Source organism: Aulonocara sp. 'chitande type north' Nkhata Bay, linkage group LG20 (genome assembly GCF_057382095.1).
Source record: "Aulonocara sp. 'chitande type north' Nkhata Bay isolate Kocher_YH1m ecotype deep benthic linkage group LG20, A_spYH_male_GT1.1, whole genome shotgun sequence".
NCBI classification, from domain to species: domain Eukaryota; kingdom Metazoa; phylum Chordata; class Actinopteri; order Cichliformes; family Cichlidae; genus Aulonocara; species Aulonocara sp. 'chitande type north' Nkhata Bay.
Genome location: NC_141363.1, coordinates 8,159,925 through 8,184,068, shown reverse-complemented (window position 1 = coordinate 8,184,068; position 24,144 = coordinate 8,159,925). Strand labels below are relative to the sequence as shown.

At 43.5% G+C, this 24,144-nt stretch overlaps 1 protein-coding gene across 1 annotated transcript; it reads right to left on the bottom strand.

Moving 5' to 3' along the window:
- Positions 1–380: 380 nt before the first annotated feature.
- Positions 381–22,213, bottom strand: LOC147305133 (uncharacterized). The gene is made up of 10 exons (XM_086278572.1): positions 22,113–22,213; positions 9,909–9,992; positions 9,208–9,224; positions 6,750–7,349; positions 5,887–6,618; positions 3,869–5,663; positions 2,732–2,908; positions 1,993–2,169; positions 1,680–1,726; positions 381–1,474 (listed from the first exon to the last, which is right to left on the bottom strand). The coding sequence occupies exons 1-10, from the start codon at positions 22,166–22,168 to the stop codon at positions 951–953; spliced, it is 4,209 nt and encodes a 1,402-aa protein (XP_086134698.1). The 5' UTR covers positions 22,169–22,213; the 3' UTR covers positions 381–950.
- Between the last annotated feature and the right edge of the window lie 1,931 nt (positions 22,214–24,144).

Sequence of the window (24,144 nt, the reverse complement as noted above, 5' to 3'; positions counted from 1 at the left end):
TGTGAGTAATTTGTCCTTAACAAATCAAAGCCTGTGAGGTGTGACATTTTGATATTTTTTGGCATACATTTATTTGACTTTGGGTTCAACTCTCCATAAATTTTTACTAGTGAAGCCTCTCGCTTTCCTTATCTTTTTCTCTCTCTCTCTCTTTCAAACTTGGTAAAACAAAATTATTTTTTTATCAATTTCTCAAGCACAGTCTGACCTTTTATATCTATGTATATCAAAAAGTCAGGTTTCTGTATGTACAGTTATATATGACCATCAGTCTTCACTGCTGATGATACTGACAATAAAACGATCCATCCATTTTACCTCACTGTTAATTTAAATGTTAGCTATCTTTTCATTAGAAAGTGAAAACAAAAAACAAAGAAAAATGTCAATGTTCAAGAGGAAATGTAAGTATTATTTGACAGGGATACAGTTATGTATTCTTTCTTGTACATGTTCTGCTTTATTGTCATTTATAAAATATAAAATTAAAGTAATGAAAACATGAACAAGGCAGAACTGAATAAAAAACAAACAAACTTGAAACTCGTAATATTCATCATCGTTATCAGGATATCTTACACTTAGAAAAATATAAGTGATTAAACAAGGAAACACAAACAAGTTTTAGAAAGAAATGAGTGAAATCAGCGACTGTCCCTTATCTTGACATACAGAGCTGCCTGTATCATAGCAGATCTACAACTGCCATGGGTTAGTGCGTTTTAAGGACCTCTGGATGTTGTGCAAATGTAACTTTATGATATTACAAAAGCTTAGTTTTCTTTTTACATTGTTCTTTTTTTCTTTATCATCATTTATAAACAAGTCACATCTAAAAGGGAAAAACAGCAAAGTAATTTTTCATGTTAAGGAACTGAAATATTAATTAAATGAAATACGAAGAACATCTGTGGTGATCAGTTTATCAAACCTGTTTCAACCACAGTGATTTAGTTTATCTCACATAAGGTCACAGAGCCTGTTTTAAACCAGAACGCTGGGAAGAGCGGCTCTGTGAATTTTGCATGGAAGGTGTGTATGAGGCTCAGCTTTTCTGATGAAACACTGTAATAACTCAGAATTCCACCTTCACAATCCAAGAGCACTGCTATTTTTTTACTGGAAGGTAATTCCAGCTGTGTTGATGTCTTCCCATGCAAGGCAGTGCATTTAGTCTTAGAGCAGGACAGAGCCCAGGACATCTCATTGCATCCAAGGCCACCACTACTGTCCCAATTTCTACCCACTCTTTTGTATGCTGCAGCAATGCAGACTGTCCCACTCCATTCCACTTCCCAGTAGCAGAGACCTTTCAGTCCCTCGACACAAAACATCTGAGACCTCTTGAACCTGTCCTCATTTTCAGGTCGTGTAGGTTTCTCCTCTACATTCTTTACAGTTTTTACTTTTCTGTCTCCTTCTAGGACAAGCCTTTTGCTCGCGGTAGTTTCGTCAAACTTCAGTTCTACACCATCTGAGAAAGACAACGCAAGAATTTGATATCTTTGGCATGACCAAAAAATATAAATACATAAAAAAATACAAGCAAAGCAACAAATCAAAACAACATTAGCAGGTATAGCTAATTATAATTGGTGATTTTGATTTCAAAAATGAGCAACTGGAGCTTTAATTTGGTTACTACATGACAAAACGCTGAAGATCAGAGACCAACTTACACTTCTTCATCCCCGGCTTTAACCGATGCTCTCCACCATGGTCCAAACTGTACAAGATTTTATTTTATATATTGTATTAGGTATAGTAAGGTATTGTGAGGAAGTAGTGCAGCAATAATTTTCAAACAGAGTGGAAAAAATATGACTTCAAATTTAATTTATGTTATAAAAGAAACATTGACTTTTTACTTCAGGTTCTATTATAATTTTTCTTTAAAGTTGATGTAGGCTCAGAAAAAGATCCTTCCATATTATTAGAAATAAAAGCCTTTTATTTATATATACTATATAGACAATTATATTTATAACTTACAGCAGTGTCTTCAGCTTCATATTGGGATCTTCCTGTATATCAGTGAGTTGTCTGGTCCCAAGGTCTCCTGGGTGATTATAACTCAGATCCAGATGTTTCAGGAGGGAGGCTGCATTCGATTTGAGAGATGAGGCCAAGAAAGAGCAGCCTGTCTCTGTTACCTGACAACCAGACAATCTGCAGAACACACAGAGATAAATTATTTTGATGGTCTTTCTGACTTTTTGATAAAGGTTTGAAACACTCAAAAAACGATTCAATAAACACATGACACATTAATGTCTTTAATAAGATGATCATATCACCTTCTCTTTAACATCAAGTTGCTGCAGTGAATGTATTTACATAAAACATTTGAATGCTGTGATTACCCTGCTTAGGTAAACTTGACAAAATTTTCACAGAAATGTCATGTCCTATTTACATAAAGTATGAGGCCAGGTAGACCATTTAATTGGTTTCTATATTCAGAAACCCCCCTTCATCCCCCTTTAGTCTGGGCTTAGGATATAATGGTAATGGAAAGCAATCATGTTGTTGAGGTACAGCTTTTCTGCACACTTTGACTAAAGTGTAAAAAAATATTTGTCTCTAATAAAATTCATATGTGGCTAAAAACAGTCTAGCGTCTCAGCAACCTAACAGTCTGTTATACTTTGTACCATATGGAAACCTTTTAACTTTCTAACAAGAAAAGACAACAAAACCCTCTTTGGCAGTCTGATTTATGCACACTTACTTCAGAATCTCCAGTTTGCAGTGTGAACTCTTCAGGCCTTCTGCAAGATGCTTCACACCCACATCAAGCAAATCATTATGGCTAAAGTTCAACTCCAAAAGGTTTGAGAATGCAGAGCTTAGGACTGAGGATGTCAGACCACTGCAGGCATTTTCAGAGAGCTCACACCAAGTCAGCCTGTGAAAATGAGACATACAGCAAAGTGCTATGAACTGTTACTTTGCACTAGTATGTTCAAGTAACTAAAAGACCAGTGTATACAGTTATATAAATTATTTGTTGGACAGGGACATAATTTTTATAGCTCTGATTCTGTACACCACCACATTAGATTTTAAATAGAACAATTAAAAAGATTCAAGGAGATCAACAAAAATTTTGCATTTACTTTAGAAATTACAGACACTTTTAAATATAGTTTGCCATTTTCAGAAGCTTTGAATTAATATCACAAAAGTACATAATTTTAAATCCAAATAAATAATCCTTTAAATAAAGAATTATTTGTAATATTTGGATGGAAATCATTTGTTAGTCATAGCTTTAAGTGTAGAGCCCATGGGCGTCACCAGATGCTGCATTTCCTCCCCTAAGATGCTCTGTCAGGCCTTTACTGCAGCCACCTTCAGTTGCTTTTTGTCTGTGAGCCTTTCTGTATTCAGTTTAATATTTAATGAAAAACCAGGTTTAGATAAGTTGACACTGAAGAATATCCCATTTCTTTGCCTTAAAAAAATCTAGCATGTCAGGACTCTGGAACACCGTCTGATCAGTTTTCTGGTGTTTGGCTGCAAACTTCCGAATTCATACTGTGACTTACATCAGCAATCACATAATAATAATAATAATAATAATAATAATAATAATAATAATAATAATAATGAGCTATACTTTTAAGTTTCTGAAAATAGGTGACTTTCCACAAAGTTATCTGTAACTACTGAATAGTGAATGCCAAGTTGTTCTTAAACCCTCTGGATTAAAGCAGAAAGTTTGAAATTTAAACTCGATAAATGACACTGAATTGACTGAATCTCCCACTAAACTCACTGGAGTTCTACGTCTCTGTGAAACCCGTTTAGATAGTTAAACTTTGTGTACACTGAATTACAAAAGTAATTATTCAAAAGTACTTACAAGGTAGTTTTTGAGACTTTGACCACTGGCAACATTCCCAGAAGAACTTTCTCTGATTTCCGATACTTTTTCAGATCAAACACATCGAGTTTCTCATCTGACGTCAACAGCACAAACGTCAGAGCAGACCACTGACCAGCAGAGTAATCTTCAAAATTCTGTTTTCCTGATCGCAGTTGCTCTTTGATGTCTTTAACAAGAGAGTGATCATTAAGCTCATTCAAACAGTAAAAAAGATTGAGGTTTTTATCTGCATCACTGATGTCTTCATTGATCTTCTTTTTGATGTACTCAGCTGTCTCCATGTTGGTCTCCTTGTTATTTTTTTTGTCGTCTATCAGCAGCTCTTTCAGATGATTCTGATTGGTCTCCAGTGAGAGGCCGAGCAGAAAGCGGAGAAACAGATCCCAGTCTCCATGTTTACTATCTAAAGCTTTGTCCACTGCCTTCTTGTAGAAGTCAGATGCAGGCAAATCTGAAACCACTGAAGGAGGTGGGGTAAGCAGATTTTCACTTTTGTTGTTAAAGACGTAAAACACATAGAAAGCTGCCATGAACTCCTGAATGCTCAAATGGACAAAGCAAAACAGTTTCTGTGGGTACAGTGAAGGACCTTCTCTCTCGATCTGAGTCAATATCCCAGAAAAAACAGCAGCTTTTGTGATGTCAGTACCACACTCTGTCAGGTTTTCTTCAGTAAAGAGAAAGTTTCTTTTAACAAGCTCTTCAAAAGCTAGTTTGCCCAAAGATATAATGGTTTCCTTGTTTCTTTCATTCCAGCATTTATCTATCTCACAGCTTTCACTTGTCTTATCTTCATTATACTTTCTATTAGCCTGTCTGCACTCAATCAAAAGAAAGTATGTGTACATGTCAGTTAGAGTCTTGGGCATTTCATCATCTTGGTTTGTGGTCACATATTCCTCCAGGACCTTTGCAGTGATCCAACAGAAAACTGGTATGTGACACATGATATAAAGGCTCCTTGATTTCTTCACATGGGTGAGGATTTTTTCAGCCAGATCCACATTAAACCTCTTCCTGAAGTACTCTTCTTTTTGCTCATCATTGAATCCTCGCACCTCTGTGACCCGGTCAACTTTATCAGCAGGAATACGGTTCGACGCTGCAGGTCGGGAGGTGATCCAGATCTGAGCTTCAGGAAGCAGATTTCCTTGGATGAGGTTGGTCAGCAGAATATTGACTGATGTTGGCTCTCTCACATTGATGCATTTATTACTTTCACTGAAGTCAAGATCAAGGTGGCATTCATCAAAGCCATCCAGAACAACCAGAATTTCATACTTGTTATAGTCAGATATTTCTGAGGTTTTCATAGCTGGAAAGAACTGATGAAGAAGGTTTTCAAAGCTGAGTTGTTCCTCTCTTCTCAAATTAAGCTCTCGGAAAGGAAGTGGAAACATGAAATAAATGTTTTGAACTGCGTTACCCTCAGCCCAGTCCAGCATGTACTTCATTGATGCGATAGTTTTTCCTATGCCTGCCACTCCAATTGTCATCACAGTTTTTATATGTTTATTTTCACCAGATGTGAAGATCTCATTATATTTAATTGCTGTTTCTTGTTTAACTGGTTTGAACTTTGCATTTTGAACCTGTCTGGTCTCTTGCTGCTCATTGACTTCTCCACTCTGTCCCTCTATGATGTAGAGCTCTGTGTAGATCTCATTCAGGACAGCAGAGGTTTTTTGCCTGTCGATGCCCTCAGACACACGAGTAAACTGCTCCTTTAGTTGAGACTTGAGTTTGCGTTGGCTTGTGATATCAGGCTTCTCTGTAAGAAAACATTAGAAACAGAAATTACACAAGTATACATTGTGCACATTTGTCTTGTTTTCAGCAATAAAAAATTTGTTATTAGTCATATTAGTTATAATATTTACTACATTTGTCTTTTCTGAAAGTTTTTTTTTTTTTTTTAGTATTTTGACTCTTTTTTTGTCTGACATATGTTCTACAAAGATGCACAATGATATCTAATTGCATGATAATCTTACCTCGTATTTCTGTCACCCTATCAACACATTTTTCAACATTCAGCTGTTTAAAAGCTGAAGGTCGGGACGTTATCCACACTAGAGCCGAAGGAAGCAGGTTCCCTTTAATGAGGTTGGTCAACAGCACATCCACTGAGGCTGGCTCACTGATATCAGACAAGGTGGTGTTTGTGTCAAAGTCAAGTGGAAGCTGAAATTTGTCAAGTCCATCCAAGACAAAACAAACTGGGAAGTTTGAAAACTCAGTGATTACAAAGTCTTTGGTTTCTTTGATGCCATGGTTGAGAAGACCCACTAAGCTATTTTTATCTTTCATCTTATTAAGTTCAGAGACTTCAAGTGGAAATATTCCTAGTTCATTTTCTTCACCTTTACCAAAAAAAGCTTTTGTTTTGTCTGCAACCCAAGTGAAAAATGAAAGGTTTTTCTTTTCCGCCCACTGTTTTATGAATTTCTGTACGTGGAAAGATTTTCCAACATCAGCCTCTCCAACAGTCAGCACAGTTCTGATTTTTTTCCCATTCGTGTCTTTAAAGATATCAGATGTTGTCTTCACTTTCACCACAGTCTGTTTCTTTTTCTGTTCATCAGTGCCCTCTGCAGTGCTGTCTTCTCTCATGATGTGTTCTGTGGTGTTCTGGTTAGGATGATTTTTGTTTTCAGTCAGAGGGTTTTCTTTAGGAAGTCTGACGCGCAGATGTGTCACCAGTTTTGTCCATCTCTTTGAGGTCTCTGAAAAGACAGAACAAAATAAAAGATATGTACCATGAATGATGTTAATCGTTATTAAAAGTATCTTTTTTTAAGTCTGTTTAAGTAAACAAACCAGTGTGCTGTTATTAAAGCTTAATTTTGTTCAGTACCTTGACATTTTGTAACTTTCTGGATATAATCAGATGGAATCTTATCAACTCCTGAGGGTCGAGAGATGATCCAGAGATGAGCAGAAGGAAGCAAAGTCCCTTTGATTAGGTTTGTTAGCAGTTCATCCATTGTGGCCTGTGCCTTCATGTCAGTCAGTATCTTGTTGTTTTTGAAATTCAGAGGAAATGTACATTCTTCCATGCCATCCAGAATAAAAAGTATTTTAAACTTGTCGTAGGAGAGATCTCCTTGTTGTTTAATATCACTGAAGTAATCATTCAGCAGTTCTTCCATACTCTGAACTTGGTCTCTTTCATTCAGCTCACTGAACTGGAATGAAACTATAAAGTCTATGTTTCTGTTGGTCTTCTCTTTTGCCCAGTTAAGCATGAACATCCTTGATTGAAATGTTTTACCAACACCAGCTATTCCTGTTGTTAGCACTGTTCGCACGTTAAACATATCTTTGTAGTCGGGTGGCACTTTTTTTTCTTCCTTTTGTACACAGAGTTCTGTGTCGATTTCTTCCTTAATCTGTTCTTTATACTTTTCATTTAATGACTTCTTCAAAATTTGCTTCATTTTTACAGCATCTTTCTCTAAAGCAAAAAGATAGAGCAAAAAAAATCATATAAACAACATGGTATTCACCAATTACAGCAATTTACTAATAGTAGCAATATGACTGCTGTAAAAAACAATACAACTGCATGTCATTCTTTGATGTAACACCTTCTCGGAAGAAAGAAACTTGTAGCCCGAGATACCTTCTTGTTCCAGTAGCCCACTTCTCGCCACGTCTCGCTTAGCATAGGAGGTGTGGCCTTAGGACCCTTAGTGGATACAGACCCCCCTAGCAGGAATCGAACTTGCGATTCTCTGCTCCAAAGGCGTGTAGTCTAACCACTACGCTATCCAGCTACTGGAGAAGTGTAGTCGGATGGTAACAAAGAGAGGGAAGGTAGTCAGAACTGAGGGGATCGAACTACCAGAAGGCAACATTGCAGACATAGAAGACAGTTACAAGTACTTGGGGATCCCGCAAGCAAATGGGAACCATGAAGAGGCCACTAGGAAAGCTGCAACCACCAAGTACCTGCAGAGGGTCAGGAAAGTCCTGAGGAGTCAGCTGAACGGTAAGAACAAGATCCGGGCCATCAACACGTACGCCCTGCCCGTGATCAGGTACCCTGCTGGGGTAATAGGCTGGCCAAAGGACGAGATAGAAGCCACTGACATAAAGACAAGAAAGCTCCTTACCATGCATGGAGGGTTTCACCCCAAGTCCAGCATCCTGAGGTTGTACGCTAAGCGGAAGGAAGGGGGCCGGGGACTGGTGAGTGTCAGCACCACAGTCCAGGATGAGACAACAAACATCCACGAATACATCACGAAGATGGCCCCAACTGACAGCGTGCTCAGTGAATACCTCAGGCAGCAGAAACCCAAGAAAGAGGAGGAAGACGAGGAACCATCATGGAAGGACAGGCCCCTGCACGGTATGTACCGCCGGCAGATAGAGGGGGTGGCTGATATCTAGAAATCCTACCAGTGGCTGGACAAAGCTGGACTGAAAGACAGGCAAGACCCCAGGTGCAGGCTGTGTAAAGATGCCCCAGAGACAATCCAGCACATAACAGCAGGGTGCAAGATGCTAGCAGGCAAGGCATACATGGAACGCCATAACCAAGTGGCCGGTATAGTGTACAGGAACATCTGTGCCGAGTATAACCTGGAAGTCCCGAGGTCAAAATGGGAGATGCCCCCAAGGGTGGTGGAGAATGACCGAGCTAAGATCCTGTGGGACTTCCAGATACAGACGGACAAAATGGTGGTGGCTAACCAACCGGACATAGTGGTGGTAGACAAACATGAGAAGACAGCTGTAGTGATCGATGTAGCGGTTCCAAATGACAGCAATATCAGGAAGAAGGAACACGAGAAGCTCGAGAAATACCAAGGGCTCAGAGAAGAGCTCGAGAAGATATGGAGGGTGAAGGTGACGGTGGTCCCAGTGGTAATCGGAGCACTAGGTGCAGTGACTCCCAAGCTAGGCGAGTGGCTCCAGCAGATCCCGGGAACAACATCGGAGATCTCTGTCCAGAAGAGCGCAGTCCTAGGAACAGCTAGGATACTGCGCAGGACCCTCAAGCTCCCAGGCCTCTTGTAGAGGACCCCAGCTTGAAGGATAAACCGCCTACAGGGGCGAGCGGGGAATTTATACATACATATACATATACATTTACATATATACATACGTATATATACACACTGAGTAAAGCAGCCAGACATTTTCTCAAGTAAGAGTAACAATACTCCATAATAATATTACTCAAAGTACAGTGTAGTAAAACTACTCCTTTTTTCCCCCTTTTTTTTTTACTCCTAAGAGTATTCTTTTCCAAAAAAGTTACTCAAGTGAATGTAAAGGGGTAAATGTAATTAGTTACTACCCACCTGTTTTGGTAGCACTGCTGTGGTCACATCATGTGGTTGAGCATCAAGAGAGAAGACATTTTTAATTAATATTTTATTTGTCAGCACAGCAGGATAAATAAACTGTGATATCACTATCTTCATTCTGGTTAAGTGTATCACTGACGCTTCACTTTGGCATTTTCTCATATTATCTCCATTTCCTTTTATTCTTTTACAATTACATCAAACTTATAATATTGCTGTTCAGATTTAAGGTTAAGTTAAATGCTAAACATTTGTAAATATCTCATCTTTTATTTACCTCTGAAGTTTTATGTAGATTGCTGTCCAGTATCCTCTATTCTAAAGTAAGGGAACACTTTGTTTGAACCCTGATTTTGTAAGTTTGCCTAAAAGTAAAGAAATGATCAGTCTATAAATTCAATAGTATGTTAATTTGAACATTAAATTTTTCTTAGGGAATAGGACAACTGCACCACATCAAACAGATGGGGCCCATAACGTCAAATCTTGGGTGAGAACCTCCTTCCCTAAACACTTCCAAAAAGCTAAAACCATAAATATTGTACTTTTATAACCAGACATTGAACTGTCAGAAAACACTATTCCAAGGGTGTAATTGTGATTTATTAATATATTTACTAACATCAGTGGGATTTTAAATTGGGTGTTATTGGTGATAGAACAGAAACTGTAAAATTATTTCATAAAAATCTTACCTTGGTGCTGTATTCTTGGAGTCTGGAGGGTTACCGCTGTTACTTTCTGTGCTTTTTGTGGCAGAAGAGTCTGGCTTTTGTTTGCTTTAACACAGATCACAAAATACTTCCATCAGACAAAACAATATGGTGCAATGTGTGAGATTCTTTTGTTCAGAACATGAAACGTATATCTACTCAAGTTAGCATGCTAACCAGGTGCCCATGTTTCCCTAATGTCAATCTGTATTTCAAGAGGCAAAAGTGAATCACTATGGCATTCAAGCCAGCCTTCAGTTTGTACCACTAGCGGACACAGCTACATAATAGAAATGATCAAACCAGCATGACAATCTGTTGAATAAAATACAAACACATTTTAAAATCAATACTTACAACTAATTATACAAATATTAGAACATCGTTGTTCATTAAGGAGGACTTTGAATGTAACATTTTGGTAAATATCTTAACTGGGTGAGTCTATGAATTTAGCACAATTTCAAGTTAAATTACTAACAAACTTTTAGTGTCAGTGTATTAAGATAAGTATTGTTAAGGAATAAATATATAATCTTAATGCTGATTAGATTGTTTTATGAGAGGCCCAGACTTCAGTGTAAAACTAGGTCGCAGGCTGACAGGAAACTGCATGCTTTTGCAGAGCATAGAACCAGAAAATGAAACTAAGTAGGGTGTCTAATTGAAACTTAAAGTGTGGTGTGACGTAGAGAGCAAGTAGATAAATAACCTGGCTTCCTGTTACTGCTTGAGACTAGCTGATTTGAGCAGGCGTTTCTGTGTGTGCTTAGTGTCACAGTCTGGCACAGGCAGACTGTATGTATTGTGAAGAGCGGACCCAAAATGCAGACACGTAGGAACTTGGACCAAAACTTGTGTATCAACAAAAAGCGAGCCGTTTAATATGGCTGATGAAAAGGTAAAAAAAAAAAAAAAAGGCAGATGCACACAAGAAAGAACCTAACTAGAACTAAACTGGGAAAACTAAATGTTAAACACAAAAAGGTAAAGAACAAAACCTTAAACATTGCAAAAAACCTAAACATGGAAAATCCTGGAAACATGACGTGGAACAACAGACGACCTGACAAGGAATGAACAGAAACACACAGACTAAATACACACAAGGGTGATTAGGGGAAGTGGAAACACATGGGGAAACAGCTGGCACTGGTCTGACATAACGAGACAAAGGAAGCAAAGCTGACTACACTGACATAGGACACAGACCTTCAAAATAAAACAGGAAACATGAGACAGACAAGACAATATAACCTTGACAACATAAGACACGCAGCATGAAACACATAAAGGGCAAAAGGAGACTAAAACACAGGGGTAGAAGACACAAGGGTAATCTAAATAAACAAATGAGCTTAGATAACCTAATGAACTAAAAAATAAACAATAAACATCAAAATAAACTAAAACTCAAAACGCGACACTTAGTCTCCATATCCCGGGATATGTAAAATTAAAGATAATTTTTTGAGTTTGACCACTTTGAGCCTTGTGTCTTTCTTGGCCGTTCAAGAATACAAAGAACTGGGATTTAATAATTAAAGTAGAAAACAATTTCTCAAAAAAATTGTTGAACTATGAAATTCAAGTATTAACGCACATCCTCCAATTTGCTTTCTACCCTATAATGCCATAAAAATAACTTTTGATATAGGCACCAAAGAAATTATTACCCAAATCTCTTGAAGAATAAACTACAAATAAAGGTAAATGTCACTATACTACCTTACCTATTATCTACCTATAGTTACATTTTTTTAAATTTTCAGATTGAGCCTGACAAGCTCAATGCTTGAACTCTGTTATAAATGACATGATGATGATGATGAATAAATGACAGTACATAATTGTTTAAGAAAAGAAATTGTGTTGAAGAAAGTGCTGAAAATATTACAATTAAATAGATAATACAGAGTTGTAAACTAAGTACAATCTTTACTGCTTTCATGACAAGCAAGAGAGTAAATAACAGCCAGGTGCTGCTACACAACTACACCTGATTATCCTATCATCAGGAAGTGTGACCACCTCTATAAAAGCAAAGATTTTTGCAGTTTGCTGGTCTGGAGTATTCAGGTGTTTGTTAATACAATGCCAAGATGGAAAGGTATCAGCCATGATCTGCAGTGGTCAGAAAAACTGCAATAAACTCAGACTCTATAGGCCTCAATTAGCATTTTAAATCTTAAAGTTCACGAAAGTACATTTTGAGTGAATGATATGGTTTGTTATGAAGGGCTGAAAGAGAAAAACTCTTCTTTGCAAACAGAACACCGAGACTTCTAGGACCATGTCCTTTGAACTGACAAATGTAGATGGGTAACACCACATTTGAAGAAAACCAAACAACACATCAACCTGAACACATCATACCAACTGTCAAGCACAGTGTTAGAGAAAAAAATACTTGTAACCATCTCAAAGACATAACAATATGTACTGTTACTTTCAATACCATTGCTGTTTATGTAGACTTTTTCTCCAATTGAGCTTTCTGAATTAACTTTAATAATTACCTTCTCCAAACCATCAACATGCCTTTCAGAAGCAATCCCTACCAGATTGCTCAAAGAATTACAACCATTAATTAATGCTTCAATCTTAAATATGATTAACATATTAATCTGCTACATACCATAGGCCTTCAAGCTGGCAGTAGTTAAAATGTGTGGCGTGGGTGTGGTCTCTGGCCAGCTGCAGAGGAGCTGCAGTGAGCTCCCGGGGCGGCGCAGGGGCGGGGTGAACAGGTGTGCTGGGATCTGACAGTGATTGTGTCTCTTTATATGTTGGCAGTGACAGTCGGAGGAGGAGAGCGGACGTGACAGCAGAGAGAGAGAGAGCGGGAGTGTCTGTGTCCCTGTACAAACCCATAGTGTTTAATAAAAGTTCTGCTATTGTCAAAGTCGCTCCGGCTAGTGTTTCTTGGGTCCAACGTTACACTGGTGCCGAAACCCTGGCGCGATGTCCAGTCCCCTGCCGGCTCCTCCTGCTCCCCCGGCGGCGCCACCGCCCGCCCAGCCGCCCGCCCAACCGCCCGCCCAACCGCCCGCCCAACCGCTGCAGATCTTGGGCCAAATGATGATGGACATGGCGGCAATGGCGGCTCGTCAAGCGGCCACGCAGGACCAACAGTTGGCGTTGCTTCGCCTGCAATCGGAGCGGCTCTGAGGCAGCTGCTGGGGAATGCGGTCTCTGGCTGTAGGCTCTGTTCACTAAGTAAAGTCAGCTCTACTTTTACTACTGGAAATGTGTCCATGTTAGGAAGATAGAAAATTAAATTGTTCTCTTTTTTTTGTTTTGGTGATTATTCTTGACTGCCGCGTCTATTTTCAGCTGCTTGGGTCCAACATTACACTGGTGCCGAAACCCTGGCGCGATGTCCAGTCCCCTGCCGGCTCCTCCTGCTCCCCCAGCCGCGCCGGCGCCCGCCCCTCCGCTGTTGGTGAGGGATGGGGAGGACCCGCTGGTTTTCATCGAGGCTTTCCAGGCAACGGCGGTGGCCTGTCGTTGGCCGGAGGAGGAATGGGCCGCCCGGCTGCTGCCGCTTCTGTCGGGCGAGGCCCAGACGGCGGCGCTGAGCCTGCCCCCCGGCTCGCGGGGGGTGTTTGAGGACGTGTGCCGGGCGGTGCTGGATCGTTTGGGTCTCTCCCCGGAGGATTACCGCCGTCAATTCCGGGCCAGCAGGATGACGGGAGGGGAGCGGCCGTTTGCATGGGCTCGGCAGCTGGAGGATGCGGCAGCGAGGTGGCTGCGACCGGGCCCCTCGGCTGGAGAGGCCCGGATGCTGAATCTGGTCGTCCTCGAGCAGTTCGTGGGGGCCTGCCCGAGGCAACAGCTCGTTGGGTCCGCTGCCACCGCCTGGCAGATTTGACGGTGGCGGTGACGCTGGCGGAGGACCATCTGGCGGCCAACCCGGCACCCGGCCGTGAGGAGCCGCGGCAGAGCGCCCGTGTTCCGCCGCCCAGGCCACCGGCGGCGGCGTCACAGCGGAGGGACGGCGGCCCTGCGGGAACGGAGCAGGCAGCGGGGTGGAGCCCCAGGAACCCGTTCCAGCCACTGCTTCCCGCCGGAAGCCCGGTGGCCGCCGAGGTTGCCACGGGGAGCTGCACAGACGCCGGGGCCGGACTGTTGGAAGTGTGGGCGGCCGGGGCACCTGCGCCGAGAATGTCCGCTCATGGAGGTGGGGCAGGTGTTCCGTGTTGCCGGCGCTCCAGCGCCCGGCCCCGGTCCAGGAGGGACGTACCGCGTGCCGGTAAGGTGTCAAGGGGGTATTCGCCATGCTTTGATGGACACGGGCTACACGCAGACTCTGGTCCACCAAAGTTTGGTTCGCCCCGGGGCATTGTTGGAGGCTGACTGGGTGGAGGTTAAATGTGTGCACGGGGATATTCACAAGTACCCGGTAGTGTCACTGTTGCTGAAGTTCAGGGGCAAAACGCATAGAGTGAAGGCGGCGGTTAGCCCGCGCCTGTCGCATCCCCTTATTTTGGGTACGAATTGGCCGGGGTTCCACAGCTTACTGGGGCAGTACGCGAGGATGCGATCGCGGTCTGTAAATTTGTGTAATGTTTGCGCGGCGCTCAGCGGTGACGCGGGGTCGACCGACACTGACTCTGGGGGGGAGGAGGTGGCGGGGACTTCCACGGAAGCCCCGCTGCCTCCCGTTGTGCACCCCACGGAAGAGTTTCCACTAGAGCAGTCTCGGGACGACACCCTACCCTCAGCCTATGACCAAGTGATGGATATTGATGGTCGCTTGGTGCGCCCTGACGCTGCGCGAACTTACCCTCATTTCCAATTGCGGAACGATCGGCTTTATCGAGTGAGCCGTGACACTCACACTAATGAGATCCGCACACAGTTGTTGGTGCCGCAAAGCCGCCGGGAAACGATTTTCCAGGCGGCTCATTCGAACCCCATGGCAGGGCATTTGGGTGGTGAGAAAACTCTGGAGCGCATGATGGCCCGATTCTATTGGCCGGGCATTTGGGCCGACGTGCGCCGCTGGTGTGCGTCGTGCCCAGAATGCCAGCTGGTTAACCAGCCGGCCGTGCCAAAGGCACCGTTGCGCCCATTACCACTGATGGAGATCCCGTTTGAGCGTATTGGCATGGATCTCATCGGGCCATTGCACCGGAGTGCACGCGGCTATCGCTTTGTGCTGGTCCTGGTGGACTACGCAACGCGGTACCCGGAAGCAGTGCCGCTGCGCACCATTTCAGCGAAGAGCGTGGCGCAGGCACTGTTTCAGGTCATCTCCCGAGTCGGTATTCCAAAAGAAATACTGACTGACCAGGGCACGTCGTTCATGTCGCGCACATTGCGGGAACTGTACGAATTACTGGGAATAAATCTATTCGGACCAGCGTCTACCACCCTCAGACTGATGGGCTGGTGGAGATGCTGAATAAGACTTTAAAATCCATGATTCGTAAGTTCATTCGCGAGGATGAACGCAATTGGGATCGCTGGTTAGACCCTCTGTTGTTTGCAGTGCGGGAGGTGCCCCAGGCCTCCACGGGATTTTCTCCCTTCGAGCTGTTATACGGCAGGAAGCCGCGGGGGGTGCTCGACCTGATTAAGGAAAACTGGGAGGAAGGTCCGAGCCCTGCGAAAAGTGAAATTCAGTACGTGCTGGACCTGCGAGCAAAGCTGCACACACTGGGGAGGCTCTCACGGGAGAATTTGCTCCAGGCCCAGCAGCGGCAGCAACGCCTGTACAACAGAGGGGCGGAACTTAGGCAATTTTCACCGGGAGATAAAGTGCTTGTGTTACTTCCTTCTTCCAGCTCTAAATTACTCGCCAAGTGGCAAGGACCCTTTGTGGTCACACGGCGAGTGGGGGACGTTGATTATGAAGTGGTACGGTCGGACAGGGGCAGAGCCACGCAGATTTATCACCTCAACCTCCTCAAAGCCTGGAGGGAGGCGGAGACCGCTTCTCTGGTGAGCTTGGTAAGAGGGAGAGATGAGTTGGGGCCGGAGGCGCCAAAATCTAGCATCCCCGCCTCCCTCCATTGTAGTGACCATCTCACACAGGCCCAGAGGGCGGATGTTGCTGCATTGCAACAGCGCTTTGTCGACGTGTTCTCCCCCTTGCCCGGCCGTACTTCTCTCATAGAGCACCGTTTTGAGACGCAGCCTGGCGTGACGGTGCGTTCACGGCCCTACAGGCTGCCGGAACATAAGAGGCAAATTGTTTTCCGGGAATTGAAGGAAATGCTGAGGTTGGGAGTAATAGAAGAATCACACAGTGCTTGGTGTAGCCCCATCGTTCTTGTGGTGAAGAGGGATGGGTCTATACGGTTCTGTGTCGATTATCGCAGAGTGAATGAGGTGTCACGTTTTGATGCTTATCCCATGCCCCGGGTCGACGAGCTCCTGGACCGGTTGGGCACCGCTCGCTTTTTCATGACACTGGATTTAACCAAGGGCTACTGGCAGATTCCCTTGTCTGCAGAGTCCCGGGAAAAGACGGCCTTCTCCACTCCGTATGGGTTGTACCAATTCGTTACGCTTCCGTTCGGCTTGTTCGGAGCCCCTGCCACTTTTCAGCGCCTCATGGACCGGGTGCTGCGGCCCCACGCTGCCTATGCTGCCGCCTATCTAGACGACGTCATCATTTACAGTGACACATGGGCGGAGCATGTGCGGCGTGTGGCCGAGGTGCTGGAGTCCCTGAGGCAGGCGAGGCTCACGGCCAACCCGAAGAAGTGTGCGGTTGGACAGAGGGAGGTACAGTATTTGGGGTACCACTTGGGGGGCGGGCAGGTGCGACCTCAAGTGGATAAGACGGCGGCGATTGCATCCTGCCCGCGTCCCAAGACGAAAAAAGAGGTGAGACGGTTTCTGGGGCTGGCCGGCTATTACCGGCGGTTCGTCCCAGGGTTCGCGGACTTGACCAGCCCCCTAACTGATCTCACCCGCAAGGGTGCCCCAGATCTGGTCCAGTGGACGGAGCGGTGCCAGGCGGCGTTTGTGCAGGTGAAGGGGGCTCTCTGTGGAGAGCCGCTGCTGTTCACACCTAACTTCTCCCTCCCTTTTTGTCTGCAGACTGACGCCTCGAGCAGAGGGCTGGGGGCCGTTTTGTCCCAGCAGGTGGGGGGAGTTGACCGGCCGGTCGTCTACATCAGCCGGAAGCTCACGGACCACGAGTCACGGTATAGCACCGTGGAGAAGGAGTGCCTGGCAATCCGGTGGGCGGTCGACTCCCTTCGCTACTACCTCCTGGGCCGCCCGTTCACCCACTGCTCGGACCACGCCCCGCTGCAGTGGCTCCACCGCATGAAGGATGCCAACGCCCGGATCACTCGGTGGTATCTGGCCCTGCAGCCCTTTAAGTTCAAGGTGAGCCATAGGCCGGGCGCGCAGATGGTCGTGGCCGATTTCCTCTCCCGCTCGCGGGGGGGGGGGGGAGTAGGTTCGGCCGGATGAGCCCCAGTCTCAGTCGGGCGGTGGGGATGTGTGGCGTGGGTGTGGTCTCTGGCCAGCTGCAGAGGAGGGGTGACGCAGTGAGCTCCCGGGGCGGCGCAGGGGCGGGGTGAACAGGTGTGCTGGGATCTGACAGTGATTGTGTCTCTTTATATGTTGGCAGTGACAGTCGGAGGAGGAGAGTGGACGTGACAGCAGAGAGAGAGAGAGCGGGAGTGTCTGTGTCCCTGTACAAACCCACAGTGTTTAATAAAAGTTCTGCTATTGTCAAAGTCGCTCCGGCTAGTGTTTCTTGGGTCCAACATTACAAACCGTTTATCTCAAAAGTTCTTGAAAAAAATGCTAACTGATCACCTGCAGATGAATCGTTTTTTTAAAGAGTTTCAGAGCCCATCACAGTACAGAAACAGTTTTTATGTAGTTCAATTTAGTGAACTACAAGGAGGAGGAGGAGGAGCTTACAGGACAGTGTCTTCTGTCTTAAATGTCCCAAGTAACATAAAACTCCTCCAGGTCCTGTTGATTGTAAAAACCCATTTGTGCTATATTTTCTTTCCTAACTCAGTGAGAATCGAAGTGATATTGATAATGGAATTCCAATCCATCTATATATATCAGATATTTATAGAAAATAAAGGAAGTCGAACTAATCTAAACCACATTGCAACACACACAGACACACAAAAACACACACACCTTGGGTCACAGATTATTACCTCTACTACCCACAGTGCCAGCACCAACCTAATAACAAGCAGTTTCTTACTGGATAGAGGGACATTATTCCTTTTTCACCTCCGCATTATCAGTCAAGGCTAATACTAAGATGGTCCTAAGTCTAATCACTAAGTCAGGCAGCACCTCAACATCTTTACTATAAAACTAAAAGCAGCTTATTTAAGAAGGGTTCTCCTGTGGCACATGAAACCTGGTCATCTGGATGCTGTGGACATCATCTCCATATATGATCAATAGAGGTGTTGAAGTTTAGTGTCTAAGTTACTTGTGTAAGAAACTATTAATTTTATAAACTACATTTATAATAATCTGAATCAGCATACTTTATTCATCCCTAGGGAAATTATGTATACTATACACCAAGCAGATATACCAATACATACCAAGATACATTTTATTAAATGTATTATGGGTCAAATCACTAATGAGGATAGTTTATTTGTTCATCTCTTCCAGGTATTTCTGGATTAAGTATTGATAATCTAAGTACAAAAGTATGATTTGTACCTCTTTCACCATTTAAGCAGTAGCCGCTATCATCTTTAATAAGGAACTATGGCTTTTTAAATTAATAGCCAAATTTCAGAGTGATATGCAATGGTCTAAGTCTGTCCTCCTTTTGTCTCACCTACTACAGCAGAGGTATGTTCTGGTGTTGCCTTCTTAGAACAAGCTCCCCAAATGAGCATATCTCCCAGTTAGTTGGCTGATGTCTGGGAAATAACAGGTTAGCGCGGAAAACTCAGTGTCCCTGTTTTGTCATATGCGTCAGCAGGAGTCTCTCAGGCAGTCAGATTAGCAGGAGACATCAATCAATGAGACATCAATTCACTGATGCACACTGCCAGGATATACAGCAATGACATCGGGATGTCATTCGGAGTAGAGAAGTGTAATCGGATGATAACAAAAGAGAGGGAAGGTAGTCAGAACTGAGGGGATCGAACTACCAGAAGGCAACATTGCAGACATAGAGGACAGTTACAAGTACCTGGGGATCCCGCAGGCGAATGGGAAACATGAAGAGGCCACTAGGAAAGCTGCAACCACCAAGTACCTGCAGAGGGTCAGGAAAGTCCTGAGGAGTCAGCTGAACGATAAGAACAAGATCCGGGCCATCAACACGTACGCCCTGCCCGTGATCAGGTACCCAGCTGGTATAATAAGTTGGCCAAAGGACGAGATAGAAGCCACTGACATAAAGACAAGAAAGCTCCTTCCCATGCATGCAGGGTTTCACCCCAAGTCCAGCATCCTGAGGTTGTACGCTAAGCGGAAGGAAGCAGGCCGGGGACTGGTGAGTGTCAGCACCACAGTCCAGGATGAGACAACAAACATCCACGAATACATCACGAAGATGGCCCCAACTGAGAGCGTGCTCAGTGAAATCCTACCAGTGGCTGGACAAAGCTGGACTGAAAGACAGCACAGAGGCACTAATTATGGCAGCACAAGAACAAGCTCTGAGTACAAGATCCATAGAGGCTGGGGTCTATCACACCAGGCAAGACCCCAGGTGCAGGCTGTGTAAAGATGCCCCAGAGACAATCCAGCACATAACAGCAGGGTGCAAGATGCTAGCAGGCAGGGCATACATGGAACGCCATAACCAAGTGGCCGGCATAGTATACAGAAACATCTGTGACGAAGTCCCGAGGTCAAAATGGGAGACGCCCTCAAGGGTGATGGAGAATGACCGAGCTAAGATCCTGTGGGACTTCCAGATACAGACGGACAAAATGGTGGTGGCTAACCAACTGGACATAGTGGTGGTAGACAAACAGAAGAAGACAGCCGTAGTGATCGATGTAGCGGTTCCAAATGACAGAAACATCAGGAAGAAGGAACACGAGAAGCTCGAGAAATACCAAGGGCTCAGAGAAGAGCTCGAGAAGATGTGGAGGGTGAAGGTGACGGTGGTCCCAGTGGTAATCGGAGCACTAGGTGCAGTGACTCCCAAGCTAGGCGAGTGGCTCCAGCAGATTCCGGGAACAACATCGGAGATCTCTGTCCAGAAGAGCGCAGTCCTGGGAACAGCTAAGATACTGCGCAGGACCCTCAAGCTCCCAGGCCTCTGGTAGAGGACCCCAGCTTGAAGGATAAACCGCCTACAGGGGCGAGCGGGGAATTTATATATACATATACATATGTATATGTATATGTATATGTATATGTATATGTATATGTATTAGTCACCTGCCATATTAACAGGTGTGTGCGTGTCCAGAGTTCAGCTGAGACAGTGTCCTTCACCCTGCTAGGCTAAGTAAACAGTCTTCCAGCCAACTCAGGTGGCCCTGCATGGAATGGGAAGGAACAGACTAAACACAGTCGTTATCAGGGCGTTGTTGTTCAGCTCCAGCCTTGAGACCGCAGCTGGCGCCAAAGGGGTATCTGCATGAAGTGATGGTGGTTTTTGCTTTAGTGCGAACAGCTCATATGAATTTCAAAGCAGTTCTACAGTCAAACACTGGTCTCTCGATCTCCCGTTGGAGAGCCGCGAGCTTCGCCATACTTGTGTTCTGTGATGTTGTCATTTCTTGTGCTCAAGGAGCCGATTTCTGAGAACTCCCGGCAGTGTGCCTCCCCGAGATGTCATCCAATTTGCGCCCAGAGATGTTATTCCGAGCTAGCCCTTCCGAGATGTATCCAGTCTGCAGTCAGAGATCTTATTCTGAGTATTCACAGCAGCCGTAGCTTCTCCAAGATCTTATCTGTGCTGCACTCAATGAGCCCATTTTGAGAAACTCACGCCTCTCCCATCATTTCAGTCCCAGCGGGCAGCCTTGTGGGGGTTTGAACAGCCGGTTCCGCTTTCTTAATTCTTCGATAAGTCAGGGCCAAGCCAGCTCCGATCAGCAAGAACCCAGTTATCATGGTTCCGAATAGGTAGATATCTTCAGCACTCAGGCTCACCCAAGCCCAAACTTCTCGTTGAGAAAGGGGTGTCAATTGCATTTAGGGACCAGTTGATCCAATCCATAATTTTAGAGAACGGACTGTGAGAGAATGTTCCAGGGGAAAGTAATACAAAAAACACAAGACTAGACAAGGACATAAGAGGCTAAGCAGGGAAGCTAAGGGAGAGGAGGAGAGGAGAAAAGTGCGACCGCCTTCATCAAGAGCAAGAGCAGGAAATAGGAGGTTCCCCTTTGGACATGTCACGTTTCATGGAAACATAACTCTTTGCAGGAGGCTCTGGTCTTTGCAGCTCAAGTGAACTTCAAGACAGACCAAGCAATAATTTAATTAGACACAGCTTAAAAGTGAAATATGTAAGATTTTTTGTTTTAATTCTTCCAAACGACATTTTCTAGTAATGTAAGATTAGGGTAGTTGTAGCATACACCTTACACTTATTTGCTGGTTTAGTAAATGTGTTAAGCACATTACTGCATGAATGTAATGTCTTTGATATGCTGCTTAGAGAGGGTAGTTACTCTCAAAGTGGACCTAATGAGAATCAATAAAGGAATCAACAAGTTCTCGAATCGATAAGTGATATCGATAATAGAATCGGAATTGTTAAATTCAATTCCCATCCCTTATTACCAGACACAGCTAGAGCATAAAAATCATCAGACCTGCATGATAATTTTTTAAATATTCTACAAAGGCTCAATTTCCACACACACACACACACACACACACACACACACACACACACACACACACACACACACACACACACACTAATAAGCTTTCAAACATCGATCCTATTCTCTATGTTCTTCTTCAGGAACTAATCCTGCAGACACAGTGCAGCTTTGAGAATGCTATATCACTGATCACTGTTGTCATAGAAACAGGTAAGCAACACATTTGTCATTTATCCACATTCCCATCCTATTCAGCTACACTTATTTTATGCTGGCAGCCTGCTTCGATGCCTATTCCATGAGCTACAATCCAAAAAATGCAAAGATATATCAATTAACAGCAATGTGCTGATAATAATATTACATGATTTATTAACGAAAAAATGTCATTAAAATTACTTCCAAAATATCTTACCTCGACACTTCATCACTGAAGTTTAGTGGCTCCCCTTTGGACATGTCACTTTTCATGGAAACATAACTCTCTGCAGGAGACACTGGTCTTCGGCCCTCACGTGGTCTTTAACACAGTTTAGAAAATGTCTTCATTAGATAACACTTAAAAGTGCAATGTGTGAGATTTTCTGTTTAACTGATTCAAAAAGTCATTTCAATTCTCAACAGAATCTGACGACCAGCAGTAACAATTTTAATGTTATGTCACAGAATTATACTTACTATGCTTTGCTGAACGCAATACTGAACTCACCATGCTAATCAGCTACCTCTGTCCCATTAAGATCACTGTTCAGTTCAAAACCTGACTTATAACTGATGTAGTGTCCACTCTACCTTCAACACATTACATGTCCAGATACCCTTATTGCAGAAAAACAATCAACACTGAATGACAATCTTCTGGATAACTGATGCAATTTGATGTAATAGCCGCTTATGAACATGATTCACGTTCTCTCCTTTCTTTCACTACACAGTAAATTGGGTAACTCCTGCTGACTACACAGAGAGACTGCTGTATCTGTGCTTCCACAGACTCACAGCTTAGCTACAAAGATCCACACATAACATTTAAACTACACTTGCTTTGTGCTGATAATAATATTACATGATGTACTGGTGAAAAAAAGTCATTAAAATTATTTCCCAAATATCTTACCTCGGCACTTCATCACTGAAGTTTAGCGGCTCCCCTTTGGACATGTCACTTTTCATGGAAACATAACTCTCTGCAGGAGACACTGGTCTTCGGCCCTTATGTGATCTTTAACACAATTTAGAAAATGTCTTCATTAGACAGTGTTTAAAAGTGCAATGTGTGAGATTTTCTGTTTAACTGATTCGACGATTTAACTGATTCATTACAACCAGCTGCAACAATTTTAATGTTAGGTCACAGAATTATATTTACTGTTTTTTGCTGAACATGATGCTGGTTAACTCAGCATGCAACTGGTTAGCATGCTGAGCATGCTAACCAGTTGCCCCAGCCCCATTAATATCACTATTCATTTCAAGACCTGAATGATAACTGATGTAGTGTTCACACTACCCTCAACATCTTCCATATCCAGATACTCCTATAGCAGAAAAATAATTAACACTGAATGACAGTCCTCATGACAACTGACACAATTTGATCTTATGATCAGGCCTCAGCATTAGTGATGGGATTTCCGGCTCTTTTTAGAGAACCGGCTCTTTCGGTTTGGCTCACTAAAAAGAGCCGTCTCTTCAGGTTGTTTTGTTGCTTTAATTAATTTATTATTAACAACAATATAAAATTATGCACAAAAGGAATCACTAATTTAAAAAAAAAGTGATTTTATTTATATATGTTTATATATAAATATATGCAGTGGCCACTAGAGACAAAGCACGTACAAACTCCAAAACACATTTCTAGCGTTAACTGAACTTCCAAAACAGAGCTACCTAGATCACTTAAATTACACAATTGAAAGCATATGTGTATTGTTTGTGTATTTATACACAAGCACTCATATATATTCAAATAATAAAAAAAAAATCTTCATTTACCTGTTACTACCACACATCAAATCCGGTCGTTGGTACTTGCTGGCTTGTGTAGCCACTAGGTAACAAAAACTCAACACTGCACCTAGCATCCTGGAGCACTTCTGTTGTGTTTTGTACATGTTTTGGAGTTTTTACGTGTTTTGAAGTTTGTATGTGCTTTGTCTCTAGGGGCCACCGTAAATATACTTTTATTTATTCACTCCACATAAAATGTAATAAATAAATCATATAATACAAAAACCAACTATTGTGGCGGACCACCAGGTGCCTATAATAGGCGCTGATTTTCTTTGTGCTCACGGACTGCTGGTTGATGTTGCTAACAGACGTTTAATTGATGCTGTGTCATTTTCCTCATTACCCTGTTTGACTCGGGGTGCTCAGCCCGTGGTGCATGCTAACTCAGTAGATTCGGGTGACATTTTTCAGTGTTTGCTTTCTGAGTTTCC